At 37.7% G+C, this 17,652-nt stretch overlaps 1 protein-coding gene across 1 annotated transcript in view; it reads right to left on the bottom strand.

Moving 5' to 3' along the window:
• Positions 1-301: 301 nt before the first annotated feature.
• The window catches only part of trpc3.S (transient receptor potential cation channel, subfamily C, member 3 S homeolog), a 95,855-nt gene continuing 78,504 nt past the window's right edge, over positions 302-17,652 (bottom strand). Inside the window, exons 9-12 of the mRNA XM_041579585.1 lie at positions 8,567-8,776; positions 5,435-5,518; positions 3,589-3,664; positions 302-2,638 (exon numbers count right to left, since the gene is read on the bottom strand). Coding sequence (XP_041435519.1) covers positions 2,496-2,638; positions 3,589-3,664; positions 5,435-5,518; positions 8,567-8,776 — 513 coding nt within the window. The 3' untranslated portion in view covers positions 302-2,495. The remainder of the gene's footprint in view (positions 2,639-3,588; positions 3,665-5,434; positions 5,519-8,566; positions 8,777-17,652) is intronic.

Here is a 17,652-nt window from a genome sequence, read left to right as displayed (position 1 = left end):
TGGGATTTGCCCAATTCAAATGTGTCTATTTGATGACATACCTCCCAAGTAGAAGTATCATTTTCAGGAAAAAAAAATCATTGCGACTTCTCCCATTGACTTATATGCAACCTCAACAGGTCTGAGATGATGGAGCTGCTCTTTCTCATAGTGTTGGTGGGCATATCGGGGGAAAGATCAGTTTGTTTGGCCAAGTCCCAAAACGAGTGCATCTTATAGTGTATGGTCAGCTTTAGTCTGTTACTACAACTGTGATGTCTCAGGAAAAGTTTTTGGAAGCATAAGAGGCTCCTACATGACCTAAAGCAAAGACTTTTTCTTGCCAGCACTGCAGGGGAACTGGGAAGCAGTTATTTCTAAAACAAGTTAATAGGTACAAGCTTAGGCTTCTGCATTAACAGCAAAAAAATAAAATAAAAGTGCATTATGATATTTTGTACATGTAAACAACTTTTTAGTTGTACATGTGAGGCTACTTGTGTATTATATGTACAGAGTGTGTATAAATATTATAGAGTATAATAGACAGACAGACATACATACCTGGCAGACAGACAGACATTAGTGTGCTGAAACAGGAAAGGGCTTTCCCTAAATTGTTGGCTCAAAGTAGGAAGCATGGAAGTGTTAGCTGTAAGCTATAGTGTAAAGGTTTGCTTTCACAAAACCTTTACAGTCGGTATTACACATTCACGCAGGTAAAGTTCTCTTGGCATTTACCAAACTTAGACTTGTCTGACAAACTGCTATATGAGAGAGAGGGATTCATCACTTCAAAGAACATGGCTCCACAACTTTAGAATCTGTTGGTGGAGACCTTTACACCACTCAAGCCAACAACTGGCCAAATTAGTTTTTTTACAAGGCTGTCCATCAATAAAAATCGCCTAGTGCTTTTGCTGCAGTTGTTTTTAGAGATGGTCTGGAACTCAGCAGTGAGTTTTCCAACTGAAGGCAGGTCATTTTTAAATTCTGTTGTGATACTTATGGCCATATAGTGTTTGTCTCATATAGGCTCTTGAAGTAGCTAGTATTTATTCAACTCTTTATATGTTTCCGCCATGTAGCCTCCCCAAACAAAAAAATCACCCTCCGCCTATGCACATGATGCCCTTGCTTTGAAGTTACTGGAAGATTATTTTAATTGATATGTCACAATTACAACAAAAGCTAATAATTTATTCACATTAATGACATATTAAGATAACAGTTATGCTGGGAATATGGGCCTTTACAGTTTATTTTGGATGGGCAGCAGACAAATAAATAAAATTGTAATAGTAATAATGTTTTAATGTAATGTAATGGTTTCATTTACATACAGTACTGCAGGTATGGGACTCGTTATCTGGAAACCCATTATCCATAAAGCTCTGAATTACAGAAAGACTGTCTCCCATAGACTCCATGTTATCCAAATAATCCAAATTTTTAAAAATAATTTCCTTTTTCTCTGTCATAATAAAGTAGTATATTCTAGTTGATCCCAACTAAGATATAATTAATCTTTATTGGAGGCAAAACCAGCCTATTGGGTTTATTTAATGTTTACATGACTTTCTAGTAGACTTAAGGTATGAAGGTCCAAATTACAGAAAGATCCATTATCTGGAAAACCTCAGGTCCCCGAGCATTCTGGATAACAGGTCCCATACCTGTATTGTTATTCTTAAATCATCTGCAATCAAGCCTGTCATCGTCAATGCTTGTACAACTCCATTGTGGGAAAATCCACTTCTGGAATGACAGATTTGCAGCAGAGCATTGTGCACAAGAGTAGTAGCTCTGGCTCACTTTAAAGGTTGGTCATCGCCTCAAGAATATGCCGTGAACTTCTGTACCTGCATATTTATTGTACATCTCCTTGGAGTTTGTATGTTAGCAGTTCTCACACCTTCAGCATGATAAATAGACTGGTTCAGTATAACACCTCACTTATTGGAAACAGGGTGAAAAATGAAAGAAAAATCTTTAGCACAGTTCTAAAGGACCAAGGTGAACAGGAAATGTGATATCATGGCTGCTTGTTAAGAAACCATTTCATAACATAATCAAAAATTTCAAAAGCTCAGGTGTTCTTCTTGGACAAGATACTGCTGCTAAAAATATTATTGAATGCCCAACATGAATGTTTATATCATAACCAATAATGTGGCTAATATTCCTTGAAAGGTAGTTTTGTAAACATATTATTTTAACATAGTACTAATGGAAGTGAAGCAAAATAGCCATTGAGCTCTGGGCACAATCATATTGCCTGTGTTGTCTAAACGTATTCAAAACATATACACCCTGTATCAACATTATAATCATGTCCACCAACAACAACAACAAAAATGAAGCTGTATGAAAGTCATATCACAAAAAGGTTAGATTTGTAAAATGGTTATTTTAAAAGACATATAGGTTTGTGTGCTAATTCTACCAGATACTTTTTTTCAAGTATAGTTATTGCCACTGTTTGTGCTGTTTTTCCAAGTAGCGTTCTCCATCATTCACTCACATCTCAACATTCCCGGATTTAGCTTTTCACTTAGTTTGTGAATCAAAGAGGACAGCTCTTCCGTTGCTTGTGATTTGTCTTCTAAGAGCTCATAGCGAAGGCTGGAGATATCTTGCTTTATCTCCTTCAATTCACCTGGATTAATGACAAAAGAGTTACAAGAATGCTGATTTGGGAAATAAAGGTATAAAAACTATAATGATAGGGGATTCTGATCTGAAGCCGGGGAGGCTTCTCAGTCACACTGCAGTGTTGATGTTTTTTTCCAGGATAATTCTTTACGGGAATCAGGGAAAAACGAGGTAAAAAAAAAACAAAAGTGAGTTTGTTAACATACTTGCAATTTTTTGGATGGCTCATTTTTTTACCTTGATATATTTTTTTTGTCTAGGACTTTTTTTTTTTTAACAAAAAAAAAGCTCATCAGGTTTTAAGTTTTTTGAAGAAAAAAAAACACATTTGACATGGCGAGGTAAAAATATCTGGTTGTGACGAATCTTTGAATCTTATTTTTGTGATTCCATTAGTCTAAACATAAATGGAATTAAAGTTTATTTAACTGCTTAAATTGCATGCTAACCTAACTGAAGGTTGTAGCCTTCAATTAGCAAAGACATGCCACTGGCGGGGGGGAGGGGGTAATCAAGTCTGGCTGATTTGATATACACTCCAGCTGAGCACTGGGACATATTGATTCATCAGCCTCAACAGAAAATGTACCAGAAAGCATTTTTTATTCACATATTTAATCAGCATCATGTCTATTTAAGAAAAAAATTATGTTTCCATTATGGTGTGTAACAGAAAGAATAAGGGTCAAACAAATGTGCTGTAGATTCCCATAATTTGAATGCTTTTGAAATTAAAATCCATTTTAAGGTAAAAAAATAAAATAATTTCAATATGACGTCTGTTAATATTTTCCAGCATACTCTAAACATACGTACCTGGTGCTATCCTATAAAATCGACATAGCTTTAATCATAGACACATGAACTCATGACACACTCATGTTGATACAGATCATGAGAAAGGAGATGGTTCCACCTAGGCATTGTGCTATAGGTTATAGTAGTCATTCTTACCTTCATTTACTTCATCATTTTCTCTGTCGACTTGTGCTCTCAACACATATCTCTTTATAAGTCTTTTCATTATTTGCTGTTGGATAAAGTGACATAGTGTTAAGAAAAAGCCACTTTCAGCATTTTTATTGCACTGCTGTGACTCTTTCTGCTTGATTCATCTGTTGATATTTTTAAAATATAGCTGCAAATACATAAAAATCTGTGATATATAGTTTAGGGAATCCTGTAATGTTGGATGTGTGTACTGTGCAAAAAAAACTGTGCTCCTAAGCACTGGCATTAGTATTTAGCTGGATTAATAATTGAGATAATAGTGAGATGCCATAAAAGGCTTATTGGGATAGAGTTTATTGTGGTTCAGTTTAGGAACTTGCATATGGACTAAAAAGTGATCCATCAATAGTTTAGAAATGATAAGTAAGTGAGTAGGCAGACAACAAGAATGAGGACCCAATCATATAATTACTAATGGGGTTATTTATGAAAGGCTGAATGCCAAAAACTCGAGAAAAAAAATATTCACTATAAAAATTTTTACTGGGAAAAAAAACCTTGAATTTTTTGGGATTTAATAAACCCAAGGATGTTAAAAGTCTGAATAAAAAAGAGTTAATATAGAAATCAATGGGTGAAGATCCGAAGATATCTTGATATGCGCAGGGTTTCATGCAATAATCAGAAGATGAAGTGCTTTTTGGGCAAAAATCAAAAAAAATCTGTAGTAAAAAACCCCAAAATTTGTACAATTAGATTTTTTACAATTTTATCGAGTTTTTTCCTGAACAGGAAATTTTCGGAAAAAATGTATTGATCAAAAGGGAAAAAATCTGTGCAGATTTAGTCAGAGTAGTTTTCAGAAAATAAATGATAAATAACCCCCTAAATGATTAGTTGAATGAGCGGTTAAGTACTATAGTACTAATTCGTTTAAGAAGAGTTTTGGTTGTGGGTGCTTTCATTCAGAGAGATCATGATGGGCGGATTTGACCCATTTCGCTTTGCCGAAAATTTGCAGCTGTCGTATATATTTTTTCTCTTGAGTCTATGGGCATCATTTCCGCAGCAAAATTTGGCAAAAAAAATTGCTCATCCCTAATCATGAGTGGTTAGACAGCTGTGAACTAATCCAGAAAAATCTATACCTTATACACAATTGAGTTCACTCAGAAAAAAGTGGCAGGGAAATGTTGATCTGCTGTTCTAAAAACATCAGCCTGAGCAACAAGGAGCATTACTGTATAGATGTGCCCTTTGTGTGTTGCTGTCAAAAGTGGTTTAAATGACAGTGAAAGTACCAGGCCTCTGCTTCCTCCAAAATATTCCCCTTTCCCCTGTCTTCTGAATCAATGAACTCTGTACTTTCAATACCTCAATGTTAAGGTATTCTTCTCCTACAGCTGTCATCTTGGGTTTCAATCGCACATTTCTGGCCAAGACATGCTTGTGCAAACTTACAATGTGAAGAAGTTCTCATGTTTCAATTCCAGAGGCACAGGGGGCATAAAAAAAACACAGAGCTGGAAGTGACTCCAGGTAAGTGCAAGATTTGAAAGCTCATTACATTGACTTATTCACTAAAATGTAAATACATTCGTCTGTTTTTGTTAGTTGAAGGGAGTTAAAAATAATATTGGTATGTTGCTCTAGGATAATTTAGACATACAGTAGTTCTATATTACTCTTCTCTCTGAAGGTAAAGCAAGCAGCCAATTATGTATTCTATATTTCTGTGTCCTGTGTTTAGCACAGTACAGTACAGTACAAGTGGAGCTAATGTAATGCACAAGCTTTGTATCAATCTTTATTTTTATTATTGCACATATTTGTTATTTCATCTACTCACCTGATAGCGTGTTGGCTGATTAATTATACTGTTAAAATTGCGAGACTCAAAAACCCTTGTAGTAGATTGGGAGAAGAGATTTAACTGTAAGTCAAGCATATTTTTAATTACAATCACAAAAAGCATTTGTATGTTCTCCTGAAAATAGAGCAGCTTAATAAGCATGAACATTCACATTAATAGTGCTTATTGTGCATAGGTGTACATTTACTGGTATTGCCTACATTTTTGCCTGCTATCCTGGACCAAAACTTTCAGAAACTCAAAGGTTGATAACATACACAACTAATAAGTAATTATTTGGCTTTGCATTACACTTAACTGTTTCATATCTCTAAACTACACAACTGATCATAACATGGAAGACTGACTGCATGCCTATGTACCTTATACAGGTGTTTAATACATAACCCAGAAAATGATATCCAGAAAACTCCTAAATTGCTGCAAGACCATTTCCAATAAAAATTGATATCCAAAAAATTTAAAATGTATTTCCTTTTTCTCTTTGATAATAAAACAGTACTAGCTGCATAAATCCATATTGGTGGCAAACAATTCTATTGTTTATGGAGTTCTAAATTATGGAATGAACCCGTATCTGTAATACCCCAGGTTGCAATCAGTACAGAAAATAAATCTCATGCTTGTACTTAAAAAAATGACATTAATTTGATTTAAAGCTCATACACAATGCCATTTGCCTAAAGATAAGTATTTTAATGTGAGAACTGAATGTGAACCCTAATTCAAATAAGTCTGAGCTTGCCCTTGTTTAAAGTGACAAAAGTTTTATTGATGAACACATAGATTATGGGAAATTGAAGCCAGCAAATTTCCGCAGGAGATTCGCAAATTTATTCGCCATCTGTGAAATGCGGGAATTTGCCGCTAATTCGTGCCAGGCGAATTTATTCGCCCATCATTAATTATGGGCTTTTGCTTCCAAGCATCATGTCCAAAGGCTGTATGTGTAGATTGTGATTGCGCTTAACACTGTCTTGGAAGACATTGGGGGAAATTTTATAAAATTTGCATAGAGAACATTGATTGCGCATTGTGAACCTTTAACACCTGCTTGAAGGTGGAGTAACTTTTGGAGCAAACGTAACAACTTTTTCATTACATACACTATGCACTATCGTAACTATAAAATTCACGATTGATATCCTACTGTCGCGTGAGTGGGGAAAGTATTTGCAAAGGCAAATTTTTTCACTCTACGAACATTTGATATTGTGAACAAAGTGCGAAAGATTTTTGCGCCAGCGACCATTATTACATTCCCCCCAATTTTTTATAATGAAGTCCTTTTAAGCAAACAATAGCTGGGTCAGTGTGCCATATGTGAACTGATTTCAGTCCTATGCTGTCTATGCTGCATTCATAAAGGTTGTTTCAATTGCTTCTAAGGGCCCTATCACTTTTCGAAAGCTGTCCTTTATGTGCCCAGTTCCAATGGCGTTTCTTCTGCTCCAGCCAATCCTGTTGTTTGTCTTGTTTTTGATCTCTCCTGCCCAATCTAACCCTTCTTTTGTCATCATGCAGCTGTGGTTCATTCTGGTCCAGCTACTTCTCTTTGACATTCATCCTTTGTCTATTCCTGATTGTAGTCTATCCTTCTTATAGTTCCTATTCTAGCTTTGAAGACCATGTCTGCCCCAGTTCACCCTGCAACCCAATACAAACCTGCATGCCTTTTTAGTGCTAGTATCCAAGCCTTTTAGTCATTTACTAGAAGTACCTGAAGCCTAAGCCAAGTTTAATGAATGGAAGATTTCTCCATGCCTTGTGCCTCCAAAGAATATTCCTTGTACTCTGGCTTTAGCCAAGCCTTTTCTTTTGGCCTTTGGTCATTTGTGAAAAGAAGTACCTGAAGCCTAACCCTAGTTTAAAGTGTAGTTTCTCCATGCTTGTGCTTCAAAACAATATTCCTAGTGCCCTGGCTATCATGTAATCTGATTTTAATTTCATATAAAGCTGCCTTGCTGACGAGAAAAGTAAAACATACTGGGGAGTTATGCACAACTGTGTCATCAAAATAGCAATTTACCACAAAATTAAGCCAATCTGGGGTAGTTTGTTGTAGAGGGCAGCAATGCCATCTTTTCTGTGCTCCAGGGCATGTGCAGACCAGTACAGCATCAATGATTTACTATACTGCACATGCAACCAGCCCAAGCCACCAAAGAGGAAACACAGAAGCACAGGAAAATGCAGTCATTGAACTCTGAAGGAAAGTACCTGGGTCAGTTTGATATTTAAAAAAGGGTGCACTGCCTATGAGTCAAAGGGCAGTGCCACCCTGCAACATTTTGCTCCTGTTTCAGGTTATGAAAGGACCTCGAAGCTTCATATTCTTGTGGGGCATTTGCTGAGATTTTCTTATAGATGATATACTTTTTTATTAGTAGGCAAAGCACCACGGCATCATTCATGAATATTAATAAAGATTCTCCATGTAGAAAAAAGACTGTCAATATTTTATAGCAAAATAAAGAAGATTAAATCCTATCTTTTGAAAAATGTTCTCATTTTTCTTTTAAATTGAGAGTGTAACGTATTCTATTTAAGAAATCTACCTTATTTTTTTTAAGTGTATTAAAATATGAATAATATAGGAGACTTTGAAGACTCAAGCACTGTATGAGCCCAGTCACTTCTCACAGGCAAAAAAATATCTTCCTGTGCTTGGATTTAAAATTACAATGTGGGCTGAGGTACAAACCATAAAAGTAATACACACAGCCATAATTTTCCAGTTTATTGTGACAAACTTCTTTTACAGCCTTTAAAGACAATTTAGTTCTACATAATCATGTTTCTTGAGCCATTGAAAGCAGAGACTATGGTGGCGTACGGTCAGTCTAAGGATGTTGTAGATATAACTGTTGCTATCATACTTTCAATATACCTTCACATGTTTTCTGCAAGTGAACCTGTCCATTACAGTTATTATTGTCTAACGTTAAATTATATAATGTAGACAGAGCTGTACTGATTATATGGCTACAAATGGGAACCCATTTCAAACCTAGCTGGATCACAGACTAGAGAGCATAAAGCTGTATTATTTGCACCTCTGTGCTAGTTCATTACATTGAAATAAAGTGTAAGAGGCTCTTGACTTACCCTAGACTTGGAGTCTCCCATTCCTATTTCAGTATCTTTCTGCAGCCGCCTTCTTCTGCACTTGAGAAAGTTAATTATTTTTATTATAAAATATACAAAGGATTTAGGACTGGGCACAATGCTAAAAGGTGGAGGCAGTGTTTTTCCATCATCAAAATAAGATAACCACAGCTTGGAGCGGGCAAATTTCCATTCTACATCACTGTCATCCTAGGCGTAAAAAATAAATAAATAAATGATTACTTTCACATTAGAGAGCAAGACAATGGAATTGACAGTCTGCATAAGGCAGGCTTGTATGCACATACATTTTGTAAATGTCTGCAGTCATTGCAACCACTTTTTTATTAGTGAATGTTATCACAGCTTCTATGGTGTCTACTTTCATTTTGTACAATGTAAAAAATAAAAAGAGAGCAAGAGGCAAGACCCAGTAGGTGACAAATAAAAATAGAAAATTTCAGAGTTGTTCTTGGAAATGTACTTGTCTGTGGAACAGGATAACAAATTGGAGGTATACATTAAATGGTATACAACTTGTGTCTAATATGCCTGTCATGCTGAGTATGGAGATATGTGTATATTTTAATTTTGATCTGCCTACCAAAGAAACCTGCTGCACTGTAAGACATTGCATATTTCTGTTCTTTTGATCTTGATAATCAACATGCATGAAGCTTTTATGAGGCAGAAATAAAAGATTAGAATTAGAATTTAGATACTTGTACACAAATTACTGCCCTGCTATTTTAGTACAAGTTATTGTTTGTCCATGTCAAAGTGTTTAGATGATAAGGTATTCCTGCCAAGCAGCCTTGGCTTGCATGGTAATGATATGCTAATGATTCAGATGAGTTGCATGCAAGAACACAAACAGAATTTCATCTGGGTCCCAAAAGCATGCATATTCTAGCTTGTTCCAAGAAACTCAGCATGCAGAATGATACCTTTTGAAAATAAGGTTCACAGTTTCCTTTTATAAAAAAAAAATTATACATACAAAGTCTTTTTTACATTTGCAAGCACTCTGTAACTGAACACTAGGAATCCAACCTAGGGTCACCACATACAGTCTTCTACAGAAAATGTACGTGAACCAAGTAATTCCATTGATATTTTGACTCCATAGCAGAAATGGAGTTGGGTAACAAAGAAAGAAAGAGTGGTAAAAGCACTAGGGGGCACATATACTTAGGGTCGAATATCGAGGGTTAATTAACCCTCGATATTCGACCATCAAAGTAAAATCCTTCGACTTTGAATATATGCACAGGGCTATAAGAAATTATTGATATCATACAAAACAGCTAAGAGTTTGAGCAGAGTAAAGCTGAAACATTTCTAAGAGGGTTTCCTATATCATGTGCTTGTTACCTAGACAGCCTACATTTAATTTATGTGTACTGTATTTGTCAGATATCAAGGAATTCTTTTTATTTGTATTAATCTGATTAATCTATATTGTTACATGGAAAGCTGGAATAATTCACTTTTATCTTGTAAATTCTTTTGAAGGGACAGCAAGATAAAAAGTTCCAATTTTCAATGTTACATATGAAACCTGCAACAGGTTTGATTGGAAAGTAAAAGCTGTTTGTCACACTTGTGAGCTTGATCTACGGGTTGAAACAAAGCATATAAATCTTCCCAGTGGAAATCAATCTTTTCCAGTTTAGCACATCTCTGGCAAGTAATCAGTGATGTAACTCACGTGATCTCAGCCTGCCTATTCAGTCCAGAAAGGTTGAAAGGGTTAAGCTGGTTAATACACATATTAATAAGAAAAAAAAGGCATACAGCAAAATGCATAATCCACAGACCAAACCCCATAATAGTTTGGGCATTACTGCATGATTGTTTTTACTTCATTCAACAGCACAGTTCATCGCAGTACTGCTAGTGTGTCATGGGTCTAATGAATTTTAGTTTTTTTATGCTGTATATTGTGATTCTGATTTTGTTCTCCCTAAAAGTTTTGTGTAACTGTGTATATGAGATGTTCCTAAGGGATTTTTAGAAGTTTATTTGTTAATTGGAACAGTTAGAGATTTGATAAAGTTCAAAATATCTGAGTTTGAAAAAAAATCTCGAATTGCAAAAAAAACATGATCTTGAATTTTAAAAAATCCGCCACTTAGGGAAAGATGTATCAAGGGTTGAAGTGAAAATTCTAATCGAGTTTTTAAAAAAAATTCTAATTCGATTTTCGATCCTATACTTCGAATTCAACTATTCGCCACCTTAAACCTGCCAAATTTCTGTTTAGCCGATGGGGGACATCCTGGAGTTTAAAAAAAACTCCCACGAACTCTAAATACGACTCTTGATAAATCTGCCCCTTAATGTGGTGAGAATTTAAAGCTCTGGACAAGTAATGCTAACAAATTCATGTTTAAAAACAGTCTGCATTTGTAAGTAAGGGTTTGGACTAATTTGGTATTCAACCAAATATCTTGGAAAGGTCTGAAATTCAGCTTAATTAAAAAATTATAGATTCCTTCCCCTGAACACACTTGTTAGCCTTCTGCAATAAAAGCCTCAAAGTATAAGATAGCTGTTAAAACAAATTACAGACAGTTGGCCTTTACTAAGCCCAGGCAATGTTGACCTTCCCACAGATCTGAGCTTGCAGTAAATGTATATGAAGCAATATCAGAATAAAGAGGAATGCTTGATTTACAGTTGAAGACGAACTGGAATAGTAAGAGAAGCAAAATGACAAACATTGCCATAGTGCATCAGTTTTGCAAATTTTCATTACAGCTTTACAATAGTTAGAATATACAAGCAGTAAAAGATTTACAGTGGAAACAATCAGAAGTAGCAATAACAGACTGAGGGTACTGAAGGAAGCACTTTCTCCAAAATACGATTTGGTGATACTTATACACTCCTACTATGAACTAAAACAATATGACAAGGGTTCTGTCACTATAATGAAAGTTATTGCTGAATTGTGATATCTAATTCCCCCTTGTCCGAAATTCTAATAGTAAACTGAGCAACAATCAAATAATATATGTGCCGGAAATTGCCAAAAGAGTATCTCCACAACCACAAGGGTATATCAAACCACAAGTTATATACAAGAAAAGGGATTTATACTCTTAGAACCGGCTGAGTACTAAATATTTGTATCAATATGTGTATGAATAAAAAGGCAATGTTTATTAGACAAACGTGCCAGGGAACCACAAAACGAATAAAAACACTTAAAGGGGTTGTTCACCTTCAATGTACAAATCTTATGAAACCACTAACAATGCTCTCAATGTGTTAGAAAAACCATTTTCCATAACGAAAAGTAAAAATGCCATTGTAAAAGCTAATTTCTATACCTATTAACTCAGCCCTTCTCCTGTCTCTCTGACCAGTTTTCTGAAGTGATGGGAGTGGCCTATTTTGAACCTGACACACCAAGAACTTCCTATATGATGACATCATCATGCCCAGGCTTTGCCCTTACTTGTTTCCTATTGGATGTTGATACTGCCCTCCTCCTAGTAATTTATTGGGTGCTTGTGAACTGTAACCAGTCACATAATTTGAATGGTCATTGGTTGATTACTCAATTGTAATGGCAGAGGTTAATAGACGCAGCATATAAACAAACCTGCTTTGTAACAAACAATCACACAGCCATGCAGACAAATACTGCAGAAAAGGAAGGAGCAACATTGTTTGGCAAGCTTTGGCATTAAGCATAATGTCAGTTATTTACAAAATTGCAACAAAACCAGCACTGACTTGCTTAGAAACATATGTAACTTACACATCTAGCAGGGACAGTAGGGCTGCCACCTCATCCTTTTAAAACCAAACACATATGAAATCCACAGCCTGCATGGCTAATTATCAACTCATTTAGATGCTGCAGACTGAACTGATTTCTGTGCAGCCATGTATCATGCATCTAAATGAATTGCTAATTAGCCATGCAGGCTGTGGATTTCATATGTGTTTGGTTTTAAAAGGGTGAGGTGGCAGCCCTAAGTGACAGGCAGAGCAGTTTTTTTAACATTTTGTGCGCTCTCCCGGGGGGGGGGGGGCGGTAATTTACCTAGGAAAACGATACCTTTTTTAAGTGTTCCACTTCTGGAACAAGATTTAGAGCTCTAAATACCAAAAAATTAAAAAGTTATATTTTTCATGATATAGGGATCTATACCAGAAAAATATTTTACACAAAATAATACATGGACCCCCCCCCCCCCCAAAAATAATAATAATATATTTCTGGAAAGTACAAGTGTCATCTCCCATAGTAGCCATTATAATCCAATAATTCAAATTTTTTAAAATGATTTCTTTTTCCTGTGTAATAATAAAAGTAGCTTGTACTTGATCCCAACTAAGATATAATTAATCCTTATTGGAAGCAAAACCAGCCTATTGGCTTTATTTAGTGTTTACACCATTTTCTAGTACTAAGATCCAAATTACAGAAAGATCTGCTATCCAGAAGACCCCAGGTCGCAAGCATTCTGTATAACAGATGCCATACCTGTACCTTGTACTTGATCCCAACTAAGATATAATGAATCCTTATTGGAAGCAAAACCAGCCTATTGGGTTTATTTAATGTTTACATGATTTTCTAGTAGACTTAAGGTATGAAGATCCAAATTATGGAAAGATCCATTATCCAGAAAACTCCTGGTTCCAAGCACCTTGATCCCCCCATCTGCACAGTTGAAGTCTCTGCTGCACACAGCCCACACTCCCCCTCCCTCTCACAAACAGTTTCTCTTCAGTACCTGAATGCTGCTCAAATTCCCCAGCACAGCCAGCACAGGAAGCAGTGGCAGATTGACAGCAGACATAGCCAATAGGAGTTAAGTTAGCTGCCAGTACAATGTGTGATGTCATATAAGGAAGAGGAAGTGAACACTGTAGTGTTTTTGGGGGTCAGTGACCCCCTCCCAGCACAGGGTCTGTGTGGAACTTAAGTATTAGTACAGGGACACTTCTGAGGTGAATATCTCTTGAACTGTACTTTTTCTGTTAACTATTTCTATGGAAAAGTTTGTTCTATTCATGTGAACTGTTAGATTTGTCAATTTGTTACAAAGGTGAACAACCCCTTTAAAGAACAGATCAGCCGATGTTCTGCCCCTGACGGCAATCGTACGATAGACAAAGCTAGTGACAGTCTCCCACTGAAAATCGTACGATCGGCAATACACGCAGAGATATTATCGGCAGCCGACAGAAATTTTCTAACCTGTCCGATCGACCAAAACTACCGATCCCCGCCGGACGAAAAATGTCGGGACTCTCCACAAACGTTTCGAAAATCGTACGATGAGATCTTTGCGTCTATGGCCAGCTTTAGTCTTCCATCCAAATATCTTATCAGTACGACTTGTTGTGCTTCCCCTTATATTATTAAGCCATATCTTCTTCTCTCTTTATACCACGGCAACAGACAACTAAGTACATTCCTGCCATCTCGCATATTTACTGGCCTACAGCAGCCCCCGCAACATTTTCCACTTATTTCTTTATTCACCAATTTATCACAAGCTGTATTAATAAATGTAAGGTGCTCCTGGACAGAATAAGGGAAATAAAGACCCATTGGAAGGCTAGCAACTGGGTATCCCTATCATATGGTAAATCTAAATGATTGTGTTATTATTGCAACTTACTTGCACTTGTATTCCTGCAGTTACCCATTGTACCCCAGAAGTTGGATAAATTACAACTATTTTTATTTCCCAAGCATGTATATCCGTGCCATAGAGTAGACTATAATTGATGGTTTGGTGCATTGTTGCTATTATGAGCATGCCCCAGGCAAAGATTTTCAACACAATAAGGATAATGAACACCATTAGATGCAAAATGTAACAGTGACAAAGCTGACCGTATAACAGAAATAAGGTTACAGTTTTTTTTGAGTAGGTAATTGGGCCTAACCTCGAATTGCTTCTCCCTGTGCCACTGCCAAAGCCCTCAGTATTGCACTTCTTCTCTCTGTGCTCCAATGCTACTTATGATTCATATAGATCTGCTCCTATCACTGTTGCTCCCTGTATAGCACTGTGCTTCTATCTTTACCACTCCAGGTGACTTCCCTCTGTATAACACTGCCCCATTCCTTGTGACATTGCTGAACCTTGCTGCCCTCTGAATACCACCGGCGCTCTCCCTGTGCCACTGCTAAGACCTAGTGCCCTCTCCATAGCACTGATCTCTCCTTCTGCCACTTCCAATCTTAGCTGCCCTTTGTATAGCACTATTCCTCTCCAGGCCACAGCCAATCCTAGCTGCCCAGGGTATAGCACTACAGCCTTCCCTGTGCCACTGCCAATCCTAGTTGCCCCTGTATATATGGTTGCCACCTTATCTGGAAAAAAATACAGGCCATACTATATATTTATCTTTTTTAACAATGAATAAAATTGGGATCAACCATCGTTTTTACAAAATACTGGCCAGGTTGCAACACTACTTGTATAGCACTGTTCCTCTCCCTGTGCCACTAGCAATCCTGGCTGCCCTCTGTATAGCACTGTTCTTCTCCCTGTGCCACCAACAATCTTAGTTGCCCTATGTATAGCACTGTTCTTCTCCCTGTGCCACTAGCAATCCTGGCTGCCCTATGTATAGCACTGTTCCTCTCCCTGTGCCACTAGCAATCCTATTTGCCCTCTGTATAGCACTGTTCTTCTCCCTGTGCCACAAGCAATCTTAATTTCCCTATGTATAGCACTGTTTCTCTCCCTGTCCCACTAGCAATCCTAGCTGCCCATTGTATAGTATTGTTCCTTTCCCTGTGCCACTAGCAATCCTGGCTGCCCTCTGTCGCATTACATCTCCCTGTAACACTGACAATCCTGTATAGCACTACAGCCTTCCCTGTGCCACTGTCAGTCCCAACTGCCCTCTGGAGAGAACTGTTCCTCTGCCTGTGGCAATCTGTGGGTTCTGGTAAATGCCAGAGGGGCTGCTATAAGGTGCCATATAAAGTCAGTATTAAGTGGGCTGGTGGAGGCTGTTTGGGCCTCTATGTGGGCTGATTGGGCCTCTGTGTACCTGAAATGCCAGGGCCTATTATAATTCTCAGTCCGGATTACAGCAGTGCCAGTGCCACACAGAATTCCCTCATTACAGCCGGGCCCAGACAGACAGCGCTCCCATCACCGACACAAGGTGCAGCGCTAATCTCTTTCTACCAAACCTGAACCCTTCACACAACTGCACTTGATGACACACGACATGTTACATGAGTACAGCGCTGGTGTATTGGGATAATCCCTCCCTCACTGTCACACAGCCCGGGTAGCCCTGTACTGCAAGGCTCTGCTGCTGTAGCAATAAAAGCATTTGTTACTAACAAAGAGACGGTGCAAGTAACTCCCCCTCCCCTCTGAATTAACCCCTGTTATCCCGAGTGCACGGAGCCCCCTTACTCACCTTCCGCTTCTGACAGGAGACAACAAACTGCACTAGCTGACTCACTACGTATTTGCACTGCTCAGGGACAGACAACAACTGCAAAACTCTGACACAAACGAACACCACAGCTCCCGTCTATAAAAACGTCACTGGCCTGCCTTACTGAGTGACACAATCTCCTCCTACAAAGTAAACATGTGGCCCACGCCCCAATTCCACCACGTCTGTTACTATTGGATCAAATTCTGAAATACGTCCTGCCCCAGCCAATTGGAGCACGCAGAGGGTGGGTATATGTCGGTAACACCGATTGGGCTGTTCATAATAAACATGAGCCAGCCCCCTCTGATTTGTGGTTGGTTGACGCTCGCTAGGGGTGGGACGGATGGGGCATATGACCCTGTAATGATGAAAAATAGGTGGAGTTGGGGGAGGGATTACACCTAACTAAAGAGGAGGACGCTAAAAAACACAGTGGCTTGTGAGCAACATGTTGCTCACCAAGTAGTTGTATTTTGCTCCCATTGGCCTCAAAACAAATGCTTATTGTTGTTGCATAAAAACCAAGAGTACTGCCAAGCAGAGCCTTCTATAGGCTGCCAGTCCACATAGGGGCTACCACTGGTAAATCACAGCCGTTATTTGGCATCCCAAGAATTTTTTATTCTAGTGTTGCTCCACAACTCCTTTTACAAGTGAATGTGGGTCACGAGTAAAAGGTTGGGGACCCCTATAGATTTATTTCATGTGATCTTGTAAATTACAATGGATATTTATGTGAAAAAAAAGAAATAAAGAGGGTTTGTGCGAACTTGATGTGCTTATTATTCGGGCTTGTTTACATACACTTTACATCAGGAGTGTCCAACCTTGAAACGCTCGGTTGCGCTCAATATCACGTAACGACCCTTAACCTCCCTCTTACTTGCTGGCATCCATCACTTCTCAGCACGCGGTGGTGTCCATATATATATATATATATATATATATATATATATATATATATATATATATATATATATATATATATATATATATAAGTCACCCAGTAGCTGCCCCTGTGCACAGAAGGATCAAGGATCAGCATGCACCATATAGTAGAGGGGAGGCGTTGGATCCCAATTACGATAAAAAGAAAGTGAAGCAGGACATATCAAACAGCCTATTGCACAACATTGGGTAATGCAAGACACCCCATTTCTTCATTTAAATTTATGCCAACTGACTGTGTAAAGACTCCCTATAGGGGTGGAGATATAAACCAGTTACTGTTACAAAAAGAAGCCTTTTGGACACATGGATTGGGATGTGAGGCCCCAAGGGGACTGAATACTACACTCCAGTTGAACTGTTTTTTAACAAATAAACTCCAGTTGAACTGTTGGTTTAGGAACGGATCAGGTTCTGTCCATTATGAGGGATTCAAGCCTATTAAAAATTAACCTCTTTTGTAAAAAGAAATCTATTATTAACTATAGATATGTTTTAATGTATTGGATTATACATAATCATGTGAGTTTTGTAAATGAACAGGGAATAGGCAAGTATCTATAATATGGTACGTTATGCACGGCTATGGTTGTTTCTAGAGATTTTTCATTGGGTTTATTTAATCACAGATGTAAGCACTTTAAGGCACTGACACTTTAAAATGCTTTTAGGATCCTATTTATTTATATTAA

This window comes from Xenopus laevis, chromosome 1S (genome assembly GCF_017654675.1).
Source record: "Xenopus laevis strain J_2021 chromosome 1S, Xenopus_laevis_v10.1, whole genome shotgun sequence".
In the NCBI taxonomy this organism is placed as follows: Eukaryota; Metazoa; Chordata; class Amphibia; order Anura; family Pipidae; genus Xenopus; species Xenopus laevis.
The sequence above is the reverse complement of the archived record's forward strand: the minus strand, read 5'-3'. Positions and strand labels throughout refer to the sequence as shown.